The sequence below is a fragment of the Centroberyx affinis genome, unplaced genomic scaffold, assembly GCF_046629955.1.
Source record: "Centroberyx affinis isolate AG114_WGS23_722 - 3 ecotype Tasmania unplaced genomic scaffold, CSIRO-AGI_Caff_v1 ptg006439l_1, whole genome shotgun sequence".
Lineage (NCBI taxonomy): Eukaryota > Metazoa > Chordata > Actinopteri > Beryciformes > Berycidae > Centroberyx > Centroberyx affinis.
Genome location: NW_027283267.1, coordinates 1 through 15,000, shown reverse-complemented (window position 1 = coordinate 15,000; position 15,000 = coordinate 1). Strand labels below are relative to the sequence as shown.

At 41.4% G+C, this 15,000-nt stretch overlaps 1 protein-coding gene across 1 annotated transcript in view; it reads right to left on the bottom strand.

Moving 5' to 3' along the window:
* The window catches only part of LOC139638518 (UV-stimulated scaffold protein A-like), a gene marked incomplete at its 5' end in the record, with an annotated part of 20,003 nt that extends 8,101 nt beyond the window's left edge, over window positions 1-11,902 (bottom strand). The window contains 4 exons of the mRNA XM_071512668.1: window positions 1,177-1,360; window positions 2,318-2,539; window positions 3,399-3,603; window positions 11,779-11,902. Coding sequence (XP_071368769.1) covers window positions 1,177-1,360; window positions 2,318-2,539; window positions 3,399-3,603; window positions 11,779-11,902 — 735 coding nt within the window. The remainder of the gene's footprint in view (window positions 1-1,176; window positions 1,361-2,317; window positions 2,540-3,398; window positions 3,604-11,778) is intronic.
* Window positions 11,903-15,000: the final 3,098 nt, after the last annotated feature.

Sequence of the window (15,000 nt, the reverse complement as noted above, 5' to 3'; positions counted from 1 at the left end):
TTACTTAATGGCCCTTTAACCCTTTGGAGTCACAGTAACAGCAACTACAAATGACCTGTTTTTGTATATTGATGAATAACTTGCAACAAGCAGAGTAATGCTATTGAAAGTGCACATTCTAATTTTTCCATCGATCATCATCAGAGTCTGTAGACCAATCAGAAGCAGAGATATTATCACTTTAAATTAGATGAATAAGTAAGTGCTGTATGTAAAATCTTATTTTACGCGTAATTTGATGCTCGTTTGGCGTAGAGCGGAAGTGGAAAAAAGATGAGAAATTCGCAGCTTTCAACTTTCAATGTGTTCCTAGCAAGTCTGGAGACCAATCAGAAGCGGCGCTGTACACGAAGTGAGCAATCAAATGAAAAGCTAGAGTTACAGCTGAAGAAAAAGGATATCATGCTTTAGGGGTCAAAGCTGTTTTTTAACAGTTTTAACAGTTTAGGTGCTAAACAAAGGCAAATTTCAATGTATCGCAAAATTGCAAAAATGAGCTTAGACTAGAACGATTTTGAAAAAATATCTAATTGCGATTATTTTGACTGATATTGCAATTGCGATATGATTTGCGATATTAGAGGGAATGATAATTTCTACACCATTATTCTCATTTTCATTGAAAAATGTATTAAAATGTTATGGTGTGATTTTTTTTTTTTGGGGGGGGATCTGTACCAAAAAAAGATGTTTTCTTAAGTCTGTAGAATATGATGTGTAGGCCAGGACATCTCTGCAGCACCACAATATTTCATTTAAAATGGTATTTTGACACACATTTCGCCTTTAACAAATATTGTGCCTCCTGCGATTTGAAAATTGCAGTAGGCCATATTGCGATTTTGATAAAATTTTGATTAATTGTTCAGCCCTAGCTTAGACGGTGACATTCCATGATGCCGACTGGTTTGACTTTTTTTTAGGCCACGATATAAACGCAGCATCAGACCGGTCAGACTGCATTGGATGGGAGGGATTCAGCAATGGGTCAACAGTAAGAAAGTATTCAGTGTTTCCACCAGATTTGTATTCTTGTCAGGGTGGAAAAGCCGCTGAAACAGCATTTACAGCTAAAATAAAATAATACTTATGCATATTTGTGTGGAATCTGATCAAAATGTCTCATTAGATTCAGTTCAGGTGAAGGGTGTCTAACCCTAGTGTTTGTCCCGTTACCTTGACCCTGTCCTGTCTCTGACACAGCTTCCCGTTGCCCAGCGGCGCTCCGCAGTGATGGCTGACCGGAGTGAAGGTCCCTGGGAATGAGATGTATCTGCTCTTGCTCTCCGCTGACATCTCCTCATTCTCCACCTCCTCCTCCACCTCACAGGGAACCCAGAACTGATGCTGAGACGCCGATCTGGAGGAAGAAACAGCATGAAGTAGAAGGACAGGCAGCGTCAAATTTAAAGAGTAACCAAACCCCACCAAAATCTGTGGTGAAGCCTGACACCTAATGGTGAAAAGTAGGGTACTGCACTGGTCATCTGCTATTGGCTGGTCTCTGTGCCCTGTGATGTCACCCTCTATAGAGTACAACAGGTGGTGACATCACCTGGCACAAAGACCAGCCAATAGGAGAAGGCCAGTTCAGTACCCTACTTTTCACCATTAGGTGTCAGGCAAGGTTATTATAGTTTTGCATTTTTCATTAGTTTTTATTTTTATTTCGTTTTCGTTTCGAGTAACCAAACCCCACCAAAATCTGTGGTGAAGCCTGACACCTAATGGTGAAAAGTAGGGTACTGCACTGCTCATCTGCTACTGGCTGGTCTTTGTGCCAAGTGATGTCACCACCTGTTGTACTCTATGGAAGGTGACATCACAGGGCACAAACACCAGCCAATAGCAGATGGCCAGTGCAATACCCTACTTTTCACCATTAGGTGTCAGGCTTCACCACAGATTTGGGTTTGGGGTTCAGTTACTCTTTAAGACTTTTTAAGTCCGTTTTAATGCTACTTGGAATTAACAATTTAACAAAAATAAAAAAAAATGCTCTCAAAACCAGACTATTCCTGATTCAACATAGCTATCAAACTCTTCAACTGAACTGGGAGGGGGTGGGGAAGGAGCTTTCATAACCCAGCATGAGTTCAGCTACAGCTCTGTGTTCCTGTAGTGTTAAAAGACCTTCCACTGCCTCCACATCCATGACACACTGAAACATAAAACACTCACACGGCTTCAAACAATCTAATAAATCACTAGCAAAACACAGCCAGGAGTCGGCTGACAGATTGCAATACGATTACTACATCTGTTTTCTCCTGACTGTGTGTTTGTGTGTGTGTGTGTGTGTGTGTGTGTGTGTTACTTGATGATCTTGCCGGCGCTGGGCTGATCCTCGCCCCAGTAGTACAGGTCCAAACCGAATGGAACCACGGGAACTTCCACGTCCTTCTGGTCTGAACTGGACGCAGACGTACCGGGAGCAGAACCCAGAGCAGCACTGGGAGCAGAACCCAGAGCAGCACTGGGACCAGAACCCAGAGCGGTACTGGGACCAGTGGTGGGCTGCTGAGAAGAGGAGGTGCTGCTGGGGGGAAGGAGAGAGTTGGAGGGAGAGAGAAAGTTAAGCTTGGCTGCATATGGGAGTTGGGAGGTGGTGAGATGGATCACCACCTGACATCTGACAACACGAACGGTGCTGCGGTTACGTAAACGCACCTCCATCCAAGATTGGCTAAATCAGTGATTCTCAACCTTTTTCATATCAAGGATTTAGTATTAGAGCCATGGATCCTATGTGATGAGATTTTGTCTCTTGGACCCAAATCTGACAATATTTGTATTGTTAGATAGGATTTTGTCCAGAATTCCACAACTATCTGTATTGTAGGTAGAGAGGTAACAGTGAAACTACAACCAAAACAGTCATTCTTCTACATTCTCTAATTGTATTAACTTCTTGTAAATGAAATAATGCTGAAGTTTAACAATTCATCAATTTGCTGGGGACCCCCTGGAACCCCCTCAAGGACCTCTGTTGGTCCCCGGACCCCACGTTGAGAACCGCTGGGCTAAACGAAGAGGCAGAGGTGGGGGACTGGAGTCACAGATTTGATGACTTGCGACTTGCTTGACTATAATTGATAAAAAACTCTTCTTTGACTTGGTATTCATTACTTCCGACTTGACTTAGACTTCAGACAGATGACTTGAATGTCCACTTGACATTTCAATTAAATATTTGCATGTGTCTAGATACTCAGTATGAAAAGTTACCGTTTTTGAAACATGATTGGGTGACTTTCAGCACAACGCAGTGAATGCTGTGGACGACCTGGCAACCTAATGTTAGCCTAGCAACGACAGCAGACCCCAGCACACTGGACAAGGCAGGAGGCAGGAGGTGAATGGGGTTGAAGGGGGGTGAGAGGAGGTCAGAGGTGTACCTGGAGGCTGTGGGCAGAGGGATCCGCCGTCTGAGGAGGTGCAAAGTGGCGGCCGCACAAGTCGGGTCCTGTTCCTCCTCTATAAGTCGCTTCAGCCGCCTGGACGAGGAAGAGGAGGAAGACTGGCGGGGAGGAGGTGCAGGCCTCTTAGGAGGAGGTTTCTTATTGGTTGGTGCTGTGGAGGTGGAAGGGGAGGGGTCCAAACCTGCCAACAGAAACGCAGAGATTAAAACCACTGCTTTGAATTAATAGAGGGCTTTCAGGTGATGTAACACGCCCTGTGGTGGACACACTGGAGATCATCAGCTCTTGGCAACAGTGGCTGTGAACAGCTGATTAATTTTTTGGTTAAATGTTCATTTTAAAAACAAATATTTAGGCTTAATTGTCCATTATCCATGATGGCACGCTGTTTCTTTGATCACGTTGACACTTTCATTACTGTGAGTGTGAACTATTCTTTTACTTAACTTAATTTTTTCATCATAATTATCATTTGTTATTATTAATAATTTTACCTCATATTTTGTTCATTTTTAAAGCATGCGTAGCCTCTATTGCCAAAAAAAGAGCTCCATGTTTACATTTTAAATGCTGCAAGAAGCGGCCTTAAATTGATTTGTTTGCCCCCATTTGATTGAAAGTTATGTTTGTACTGTTGTGTTAAATTGCTGTTAAAGAATAAAATATGTAATGTGTAATTGTGTAATTTAGCAAACTTTATACAATAAGTTAAAGGCCTAGTTTATGTTTATCATAGAGTGCAAAGTCGTAGATATGTCACTTTGTTTAAGAAATTCTTTGTTCCAGATTATTTTCTAGGCTAAATAATAAACTTAATCTACTTGTTTTAGGCTATTAAGTACATTTCAGATTATTAATAGGGCACAATTCTTAAAACAAAGATTAACAAGATGAAAATAGGTTAACCATTAATTTTGCCATATTTTTATGTTTAAAAAAACACTTGGATGGCCATCGGTCGACAATGGGCTTTGCATGACGAATCTTAGTGATCCAGGGAAAATCATAGCCCACACCACAACAATCTTTTTCAGGTATCACTCTTTTTCTAGCCTGTTTGTTATATATTTAGACATTCTTACAACCAATTGTAACAGCTAATTCTCCAGTGGACCTAAACTGCCAAGCCTCTGCTGATGATGGTATCATGTACTGGTGTGACAGCTACATAGACCGTTAGAATTTCTTCTCACCAAAAACTTTGTGCAAGTTTCTACTCTAGTATTCAGTTAGTGGAAAAACAACTTGCCACTTCTAGCATTGCACTGGTTTCAGATACTAAGAAACAAGAACGACTACAGTGCTCTTTGACAATGCTGAAAGACTATCCTTCTATTACTGATGTCCATTCAGCCCTGTGATGCTGCAGTAACTTTACTTTTAGTAGATCTGACTATTTTTGAGCTTCAGCACCCAAACACTAAAGCTCAAGAGAACACCAGAAGAGTGTGTGTGTGTGTATGTGTGCATGTGCGCGCGTGTGTGTGGTCAGACACAGGGTCAACCAGGATCTCTAGGGATTCAACGGGACTTAGAAGCACATCTATGCCCTCACAAAGCCAGTAAGATCAGAGGGAGGCAGTAAGCCAACAGCTGCCAACATGCTGATCCCACACATTGCAATTTAAAATTCTTTTCTAGTCCAAGTTCATCAATGTCCACTGCGCTCTCAACTCAAACTGATGCTTGCTACAAAGTCCAGAATTAACATTGAAGGGGGTTTCCACTCAAACGGATGCCTGGACTCTATGCAACTATGCAAATTTCTATCTATACACTATGCAAATTCTTCTCACTGTATTGTTTTTGTCTGAGACACAGGCACAGGTCATCTGCACGTTTCAGAAAGCATAATTTAAGGCTGCCAGGAATTGATTTTAAGACAATTTAAAATACAGAATAAAGAAACATTTTTGTTTCTTTATTCGAACAAATCGAACAATTGAACAAATAATTTTTTTTTTCATTTCCTATTTTTGACTTGAGCATAAAACTCAAAACACGAAAAACAAACCGTTATTTGTTTTTTGGTACCAGATTCATAAACGAATAACGAAATAACGAATTGTTTTTTCATTTTCCGATTTTGGATTCTCAATTGAATATGAAAGGAATGATTGATACACGGAATCAAAATCAGTCAAAACTAGTCTGTCTGATTGAACACAGGTACTGAAAGTTGTGAAACTATAAATGAAGAGAAGGAGAAAAAAGGATACCAGGAAATTAAGGGAGATGAAGTCCAACTGTGTTTAGTGAAGTAGATAGCATGCACATTGCTACTAACCCTGTTCTGTATTAATCTAAGAGTGGATGTGCAGCACAAAGAAATCTGTCATTACATGGTGAAAAAATAAGACCTCTAAAAACTGGACTGAACATTTTAATTTAATTGTTAACATTTTCAAATGGCTTAAATTTAGATACTTTATTTTAAGACTAACCGGATACCCTGTGACAAAGGCTTGAATGCTAAGGTTTGTCATAGTTCACTTTTCAACGTGAGATGTTTTGCCCGAGTCAATATTCAAGAGGTGACCAACCATCCCAAACTCACTCACATCCTTCTCTCTCACTTTCTCCTCCTTCAATCCATCCCTCCTTCTCTCTCTCTCTCTCTCTCTCTTTCGGATGGTGAAATACCGACTGAATCTACTTCTTTCAAATGGAGCCAAATGGCAGAGATTTGTCTGGATGTTGTGGATGTTAAGAAGGACAGATCAATGGGAGGAAATGGGGGTGGGGGAAGGGGGGTGTAGAGAAGAATGAGAGAGAGAAAAAGGGGGAGAGGGGGTTTGAGGGAGAGAGAGGGAGAGGGAGAGATTGAGAAAGAGAGAGAGGAAAGGTGGAGAGAGATATTGATTTTCCAGGGTTAAGCAGAGCCTGTAATTAAAATGTTAATTTGAGAAAGAGAGAGATAGTGTCCTGACAGCAAAGAGAGGGATAAGAGGACTGATAATCAGAACGACAGCACAGGACGGAGGAGAGGAAAGGGAGAAAATAGAGAGGAAAAGATATAGATAGACAGAGCGGAAATAGGAGACAGGATAGAAAGAGGGAAGCCATGTTTTCTTTGAATGAATAGACGCTCTGGAAGAAATGAAAAGGAAAGAAAGAGAGGAAGTGTAGAGAAATGATAAGTCTGATCTGTTGGCTGAGCAATGAAAAGAGTCTGAGAAAAGGAGAGAGCAATAGAAAGACTATTGTGAGGAGAGAGAGACTGAAAAAGGGGACAAATGATGTGATAGGGAGTGGAACGACGACAGGCTGGTTTTGTATTTAACCTTTATTTAACCAGGCAGTCCCACTGAGGTGAAGAATCTTGTTTACAAGGAAAGCAGCAGCAGAGAGAGAAGTTGCAGAGAAACATACAACAATTTACAAAATCCAATCAAAGTTACATAAGATTGAAATCTTATGTGACATTCTCTATAGGCGCTATTACTGTAGTAGTACAGTATCAAACCAGCAGAATCACTGGTCAAACGTTTTTAAATCTTAACTAACGGTTCTCTCTGCAGTGATAACTTTTCTACCAGCGATAACATGTTTCTATCCTTGGTGATGACGTTTCTACCTACGGTGATGACGTTTCTATCCTTGGTGATGACGTTTCTACCTGCGGTGATGACGTTTCTACCTGCGGTGATGACGTTTCTACCTGCGGTGATGACGTTTCTATCCTTGGTGATGATGTTTCTATCCTTGGTGATGATGTTTCTATCCTTGGTGATGATGTTTCTACCTGCGGTGATGACGTTTCTACCTGCGGTGATGATGTTTCTACCTGCAGTGATGACGTTTCTACCTGCGGTGATGATGTTTCTACCTGCGGTGGTGACGTTTCTAACCTTGGTGATGACGTTTCTACCTGCGGTGATGACGTTTCTACCTGCGGTGGTGACGTTTCTAACCTTGGTGATGACGTTTCTACCTGCGGTGGTGACGTTTCTAACCTTGGTGATGACGTTTCTACCTGCGGTGGTGACGTTTCTAACCTTGGTGATGACGTTTCTACCCGTGGTGATGACGTTTCTATCCTTGGTGATGACGTTTCTATCCTTGGTGATGTTTCTACCTGCGGTGGTGACGTTTCTAACCTCAGTGATGACGTTTCTATCCTCGGTGATGACGTTTCTATCCTTGGTGATGACATTTCTATCCTTGTTGATGACATTTCTATCCTTGTTGATGACGTTTTTATCCTTGGTGATGCCATTTCTACCCGTGGTGATGACGTTTCTACCCGTGGTGATGACCTATCTACCTGTGGTTATGACCTATCTACCCGTGGTGATGACTTTTTTACCCGTGGTGATGACGTTTTTACCTCAATTTCCCCAACGGGATTAATGAAGTGCTATCTCATCTTATCTTATCTTATCTTACCTACGGTGATGACGTTTCTACATGCGGGGATGACGTTTCTATCCACCATGATAAGTTTCTACGAGCGGTGATGACGTTTCTATCCGCACAGATATCTTTCTACCTCTTTGTACCCGCAATGTTTCTATCCATGGTGATGACGTTTCTATCCATGGTGATGACGTTTCTATCCATGGTGATGACGTTTCTATCCATGGTGATGACGTTTCTATCCATGGTGATGATGTTTCTATCCATAGCGAGATGTTAGTGAGACATTTCTACCAGCATTGACATTGTTTCTATCCTTGGTGATAAGTTTCCGTCCGCGGTGACGTTTCTGTCCACAGTGATACATTTCTTTCAGTGGCAACGATGTTTCTGTCTGCGTTGAACGAGTTTCCATCCGTGGTGATGCATGTCTACCAGCAGTGACGACGTTTCTCTCCGTGGTGTACCAGCGGTGACAGTGACAGGTTTGTACCAGCGGTGATGTTTCTACCCGTGATGATATATTTCTACCCATGATGATATATTTCTACCCGAGGTGATTATGTTTCCATCCACGGTGATTATGTTTCTACCAGCGGTGGTGACATTTCAACCCCCGGTAATGAGGCTTCTACCTGCGTTGATGACGTTTCTACCGTATTACGTCTTTACGTTTCTAGCCACTGTGGTGACATTTGTTGCCATGGTGATGTTGCATGTTTCCTCCGCACCTTCCAACACTGCATGAAATTCAGCACAAATTTCCAAGAGGACAGTTCTTGGAAATGCAAAGTGGCTCATGAGCTGGGCATCATCAAGTTGTCACCAAAGTCTTGCATTAGCAATGCCCTCCAACAGCACTGAAACAGCCGTTATAGATGCTTATATAATGATAGCCATCTATTATTGACTAATTGATCACATAGGCTGGACGCATTGTTCTTATGATTTTGGTGACTAAATTCACAGTGTTTCTCACATATAGGCTTTGATCAAGCTGCCCATGTATATCAGCAACCACCCAGGTAGATTTGGAGCCCCATAGTGTTTTCTACAGTGTTTCCCATACATAGGCTCCATTGTGACCCACCGGTACAACATTGGCACAGCCGTGATAAAAAAACATTAAAAAATCGGTCAATGTATAGAAATTGATCAAAATCGATTCGGCTCACATTATGTTCTCTGTCACACCAGAGACTAATTTGGCGAGGCTGGGTGCTTCAGCTGTTGCTTGTAAACACACTTCTGTGAGACAGACATCATCTGCCAGATGGACAAGGGCACAGTCTGACCTCAAAAAAAGCTGTGTCCAATGTGGAGAATCTGACAAAAACTGTCATTTGCACAGAAAAGCGTTGCACCCAATCCGAAACAGAGCCTCCCGCCGTGAAAACGAAAGTGAAACATAAAATTCCACAATTTGCTCCAAACCTGCATGCATTATTTAATTGCAGATGTGCAATACTGCCCAATACTCAGAAAGTTAACATGACTGCAATGCAAAGACTGGTATATTGCCCCTGTTCACCACTGGATTCCACTGGTCTCACTGCTTTCATGGTAGAAAAGAACAAGTAATGAATCCATATCTCTAACTAACATAACCGAAATTAAGTCACGCCTGCAAAGTTTTTGGAAATATAGCACAAATAATTGGGAGGCAGAACCAGAAAGGCCAGAATGGCTAACTCTAAGCAGCCAGCAATGAGAGCTTTCCAGTCAATAATAAACCTCAATGCTCCCTGATCCACAGTGCCTAAGGCAACAAGACACAGGGATGAGGAGTGTGTACAAAGTGTTAAATCTGGACAAATCTGGTTGCAATATGATGTATGGTTAAGAATGAAACATACTGTTTAAACAGGACTAGATATTTCTTTACATATCCAGCAGGTAGGCAAGCAGGTGTGTGTGTGTGTGTGTGTGTGTGTGTGTGTGTGTCTGTGTGTGGTATAAATCTGGGTGCAGGGCTAATAGGGGCTCATTAAAGAGGTTGCATTGTTAATTTGGCATGGCCCCTGCAGATCATTACCTAGCCCACTAATCACCCTGACACACACACACACACACACACACACACACACACACGGCTGTTTTGGGCACATCAGATACAATCTAATTACATTAGCGTCTAATTGATTAGTAATGGAGGGAGGTGGGAGGAGAGAGGAATGGGCTTACAGGTAGAGAAGAGGCTCAGTCTGAATGTAAAGACTCAGGAGAGCTGATGGTGAGTACTAGCCAGGGGTCAAAGGGCACCGCAGAGACACAGCAACATGGCTGACCTGGCAAAAATAACACCACCCACAACATGTTCCGTTACGGTGTGTTTATGTTCTGTTACACACACACATAAACACACAGCGGTCCCGATGTGAAGCTATATGAGTGATGAACAGAAAGATGTTGGAATATGGCTGACAGTGCAATACCATCAGAGTTTTACTGTGCTGTTGCCTGGAGCTCCTACAGGATCAAGCATGGCTGTAGATAATGATACTAACACCATTCAAATTCCATCTGTCAGCCAGAAAGAAACAACCATGTCGCTGTGTGGCTGACATAGCAATAAGATCACCAGTCGGTTGGTTAACGACCCGGACATTTGACCTATAACCTCCCCTGCTGCCTAAAGGCTAGACATGATCCATACATGTACAATGCAGCCAGCGTCCATGAAGGAACAAGCATAGAGATATTATGATACCCATTCATGTCTAGTGGAGACTCTCTGGGCGAAGGCAAGTGGATGCCGGGACAGGGCAAGATCCGTCAAGGATACACAGAAAAAATCTCTCAATTATAAGGTTGTGGTGCATTTGAAACTTATTAAAATTATGACTTATTATTACTAACATGGGGAAGCTCGGTACCACGTGACTAGCCAGCTCTATAACTACTACCACCATTACTACTACTACTACCACTAGGGCTGGGCAATATATCTATATTATATTGATATCGTGATATGAGACTCGATATCGTCTTCGATTTCAGATATCGTAATATGGTGATATGGCATAAGTGTCTTTTCCTGGTTTTAAAGGCTGCATTACAGTAAAGTGATGTCATTTTCTGAACTTACCAGACTGTTCTAGCTGTTCTATTATTTGCCTTTACCCACTTAGTCATTATATCCAATATATATATATATATGTATCAAAAATCTCATTGTGTAAATATTTTGTGAAAGCACCAATAATCATCCCTACAATATTGTCGCAATATCGATATCGAGGTATTCGGTAAAAAATATTGTGATATTTGATTTTGTCCATATCGCCCAGCCCTAACTACCACTACTACTAATACTGCTATTACTAATACTACTACTACTACTGCTACTACCCCTATTACGATTACTACTACTACAACTATTACAACTACAACTACTACTATTAATAATAATAATAATAATAAAACAGATAAATGCATACTTGTGTGCAATCTAATCAAACTGTCTCATTAGAATCAGTTTCCCACAGACAACCAGTGTAGCATTGATCAATTCCACAATAAATATGTAATCAATTCAACTGCATCATATGGACCATAGTGGACTAGATCCCATTTTCTTTTTTACGAAAGGACAATATCAATCCCATATATGAGTATTGACAACTGTGGTTGGGGGAGTAAGTGGCCTTCCTTTTGTTTTCTGGAGCTATAAGCCTAGACCTAAGACATACAAATAAACCTTCTCTGGACACACACACACACACACACACACACTCTCTCACACTTGTGCTTGTGCAAATAAACCCAACCTAACACCTTCTCTGTTTACCTGCTCATTACCACCTGCTGGAGGCTGTTTCTTTGAAGTATGTGTGTGTGTGTGTTGGGCACGTGTGTGTGTTTATTTGAAGTGTGTGTTGATCTGAAAAGATTAGGGCAGCGGCAGGTCTTCTTTAGTGGTGGTTTAACCTCACTATTTATGCACGTGTATCTGTGTTTGAAGGGTGTGTGTGTGTGTGTGTGTAATCAAACTAACCATACTCCGCACGTAGATGCTCTGGAATGTGCGGCTCAAATCCCTCTTTCTCTGGAACCTCCTGGAAATCATCATCATCATCGTCATCCTCCTCATCCTCCTCTCCGTCTGCAGAAGCCTTCATCTGAGGAAGGGGAGAGAAGGTTGAACTGTGGGCATTGGGAAGAACCAAAAATCTGAACAGTATTTTCTAATAGAATTTACCATCTGAATGCTCTATCTGTCTACCTATCTGTTTATCTATCTATCTAGCGAGAGAGAGAGAGAGAGAGAGAGAAAGAGAGAGAGAGAGAGAGATAGTAACCAGAGGGCACTCTGATGGACAGATAAGAAAGGAGAGTATAGCGAGCTAGCGACTGGAGGTGTGTATGTATGTGTGTGTGTGTGTCTGGGAGAGAGAGAGAGAGAGAGAGAAAGAGAGACAGGATAAACTTGTTGCTCAGATATACAGACCAGAACAGAGAGAATGGAGGGATCAGAGATGGTGGTCATCATGATAAATTATCTATTCAGAACTTTCATTACAGCCATTTACACTCACTGGGTAACTTTCCTACCAACTGGAAAGCTGAAAATGTCCAGGCTCATGAAGGCATCATTGAGCATATTTACATGCATACTGATAATTAGATCGTGAATCAAATGATTCCCCCTTCTCTCATGTGCGGAGTGTGCAGCAGCAGAGTGAAGGGAGGGGAGGGGAGGGGAGGGGCAGAGGGGCCTTGTTTGTGCCGCTCTAGTCAGGTCCTCTACTCAGTCAATCGTGAACGGTGTCTCTTTCTTGGACGGATCAAACAAATAGATAATTATTAAAATGGGGCTCTAAATGAGGCTGGACAACAGACGGCTAAATCTGGCATATTTACATTTGGTTTTAAATGTTCAATAATATGCACTCTCCCTATTAAATAAAAAATCAAATCTATTCATATCTAGTAACCAAACTACACTGACTGATGTGTTGAATGTAACCCAAACTACACTCATTGATGTGTTGAATGTAACCCAAATTACACTCATTGATGTATTGAATGTAACCCAAACTACACTCATTGATGTGTTGAATGTAACCCAAATTACACTCATTGATGTGTTGAATGTAACCCAAATTACACTCATTGATGTGTTGAACAGTATCCAAACTACACTCATTGATGTGTTGAATGTAACCCAAACTACACTCATTGATGTGTTGAATGTAACCCAAACTACACTCATTGATGTATTGAATGTAACCCAAACTACACTCATTGATGTATTGAATGTAACCCAAACTACACTCATTGATGTATTGAATGTAACCCAAATTACACTCATTGATGTGTTGAACAGTATCCAAACTACACTCATTGATGTGTTGAATGTAACCCAAACTACACTCATTGATGTATTGAATGTAACCCAAACTACACTCATTGATGTATTGAATGTAACCCAAACTACACTCATTGATGTATTGAATGTAACCCAAATTACACTCATTGATGTGTTGAACAGTATCCAAACTACACTCATTGATGTGTTGAATGTAATCCAAACTACACTCATTGATGTATTGAATGTAACCCAAACTACACTCATTGATGTATTGAATGTAACCCAAACTACACTCATTGATGTGTTGAATGTAACCCGCAGAATCCCTCTCTATCCTTAAGAAAAGGCTAAAGACCCAGCTCTTTAGCGAATACCTCCTTTCATAAAAAAAAAAAAAAAAAAAAAAAAAATTTTGATGCACGCATTACCTCATAGCACTACCTTGTAGCACTCCCTCGTAGCACCTATGTCCTGTTGGACCAGAACTTAGCTTGTTGCACTGTCTCGTAGCACCTTTGTCCTGTTGGACCAGAACTTAGTTCTATAGCACTTACTCTCGTTGTTCTCTCCTATCTAGAAACTTGCTTGTGTTGTATGCAAATCTCATGTGTAAGTCGCTTTGGATAAAAGCGTCTGCCAAATGTGAAATTGTAATTGTAAATTGTAACCCAAATAACACTCATTGATGTATTGAATGTAACCCAAACTACACTCATTGATGTATTGAATGTAACCCAAATAACACTCATTGATGTGTTGAACAGTATCCAAACTACACTCATTGATGTGTTGAATGTAACCCAAACTACACTCATTGATGTGTTGAATGTAACCCAAACTACACTCATTGATGTGTTGAATGTAACCCAAACTACACTCATTGATGTATTGAATGTAACCCAAACTACACTCATTGTACATCCTATAGAAGTGTACTGTCTCTTCCTCATTCCTCTCTTCTCCTTCTCAGGCTTGTGTGATCTTTTCTGTTTGGGGGAGGAAGGGATGATGATGATGATGATGTGTGTGTATGTGTGTATGTGTGTATGTGTGCGCGCGTGCATGTGATGAGCTGCTATCAGCACTAAGCAGAATTTATAGTTTTTAATTTACTGGTGAGGTAGTTAACCATTGGCTGGGCTACAATGCAGAACACACCACTCCTATACACACAGGGGTCATTTCCATAACAGCGTGTGTGTGTGTGTGTGTGGCGTTCGCTATTCCTTTAACGGCAGAGGACACACACACACACACACACACACACACACTCCACTCTAGCAGCATAATAACCACAGTGATTAGCGTTATGAGGAGCAGTAAAACCTAACGCTACCACTAACCTCTTATTCCCAAAGGCCTCTTTTTCATTAGCGTGTAATACCTGTGTGTGTGTGTGTGTGTGTGTGTGTGTGTGTGTGTGTGTGTGTGTGTGAGATAGAAGAGCGCTGTGTTACTGTTGATAAAGCACATTAGAATGTTAGAATTGGTGTATAAATGATGAGTCCTTAGATGATGATTACTGAAACACAACACACACACACACACACACACACACACACACACACACACACACACCCACACACACACACCGGGGTGGGATGATAATTGAGTCATAGAATAGTCAGTCACCCATGTCACAACCCTGAACAGACGCACACACACACACACACACACACACACACACACACACACACACACACACACACACACACACACACACAGACACCCCTACCTCTCAACTCAGCAGACATACAGACCAATTAAAACAGTTCATATTACAACACTCACTATTCAATTAGCCAGCAATTAAACAATTAAAGCCTAATTAGTTCTCACTAATGGAGAGAAACAAAGACACAGAGAGGGTGGGGTGGTGTAATAGTGAGAGACAGGGAGTGTGAG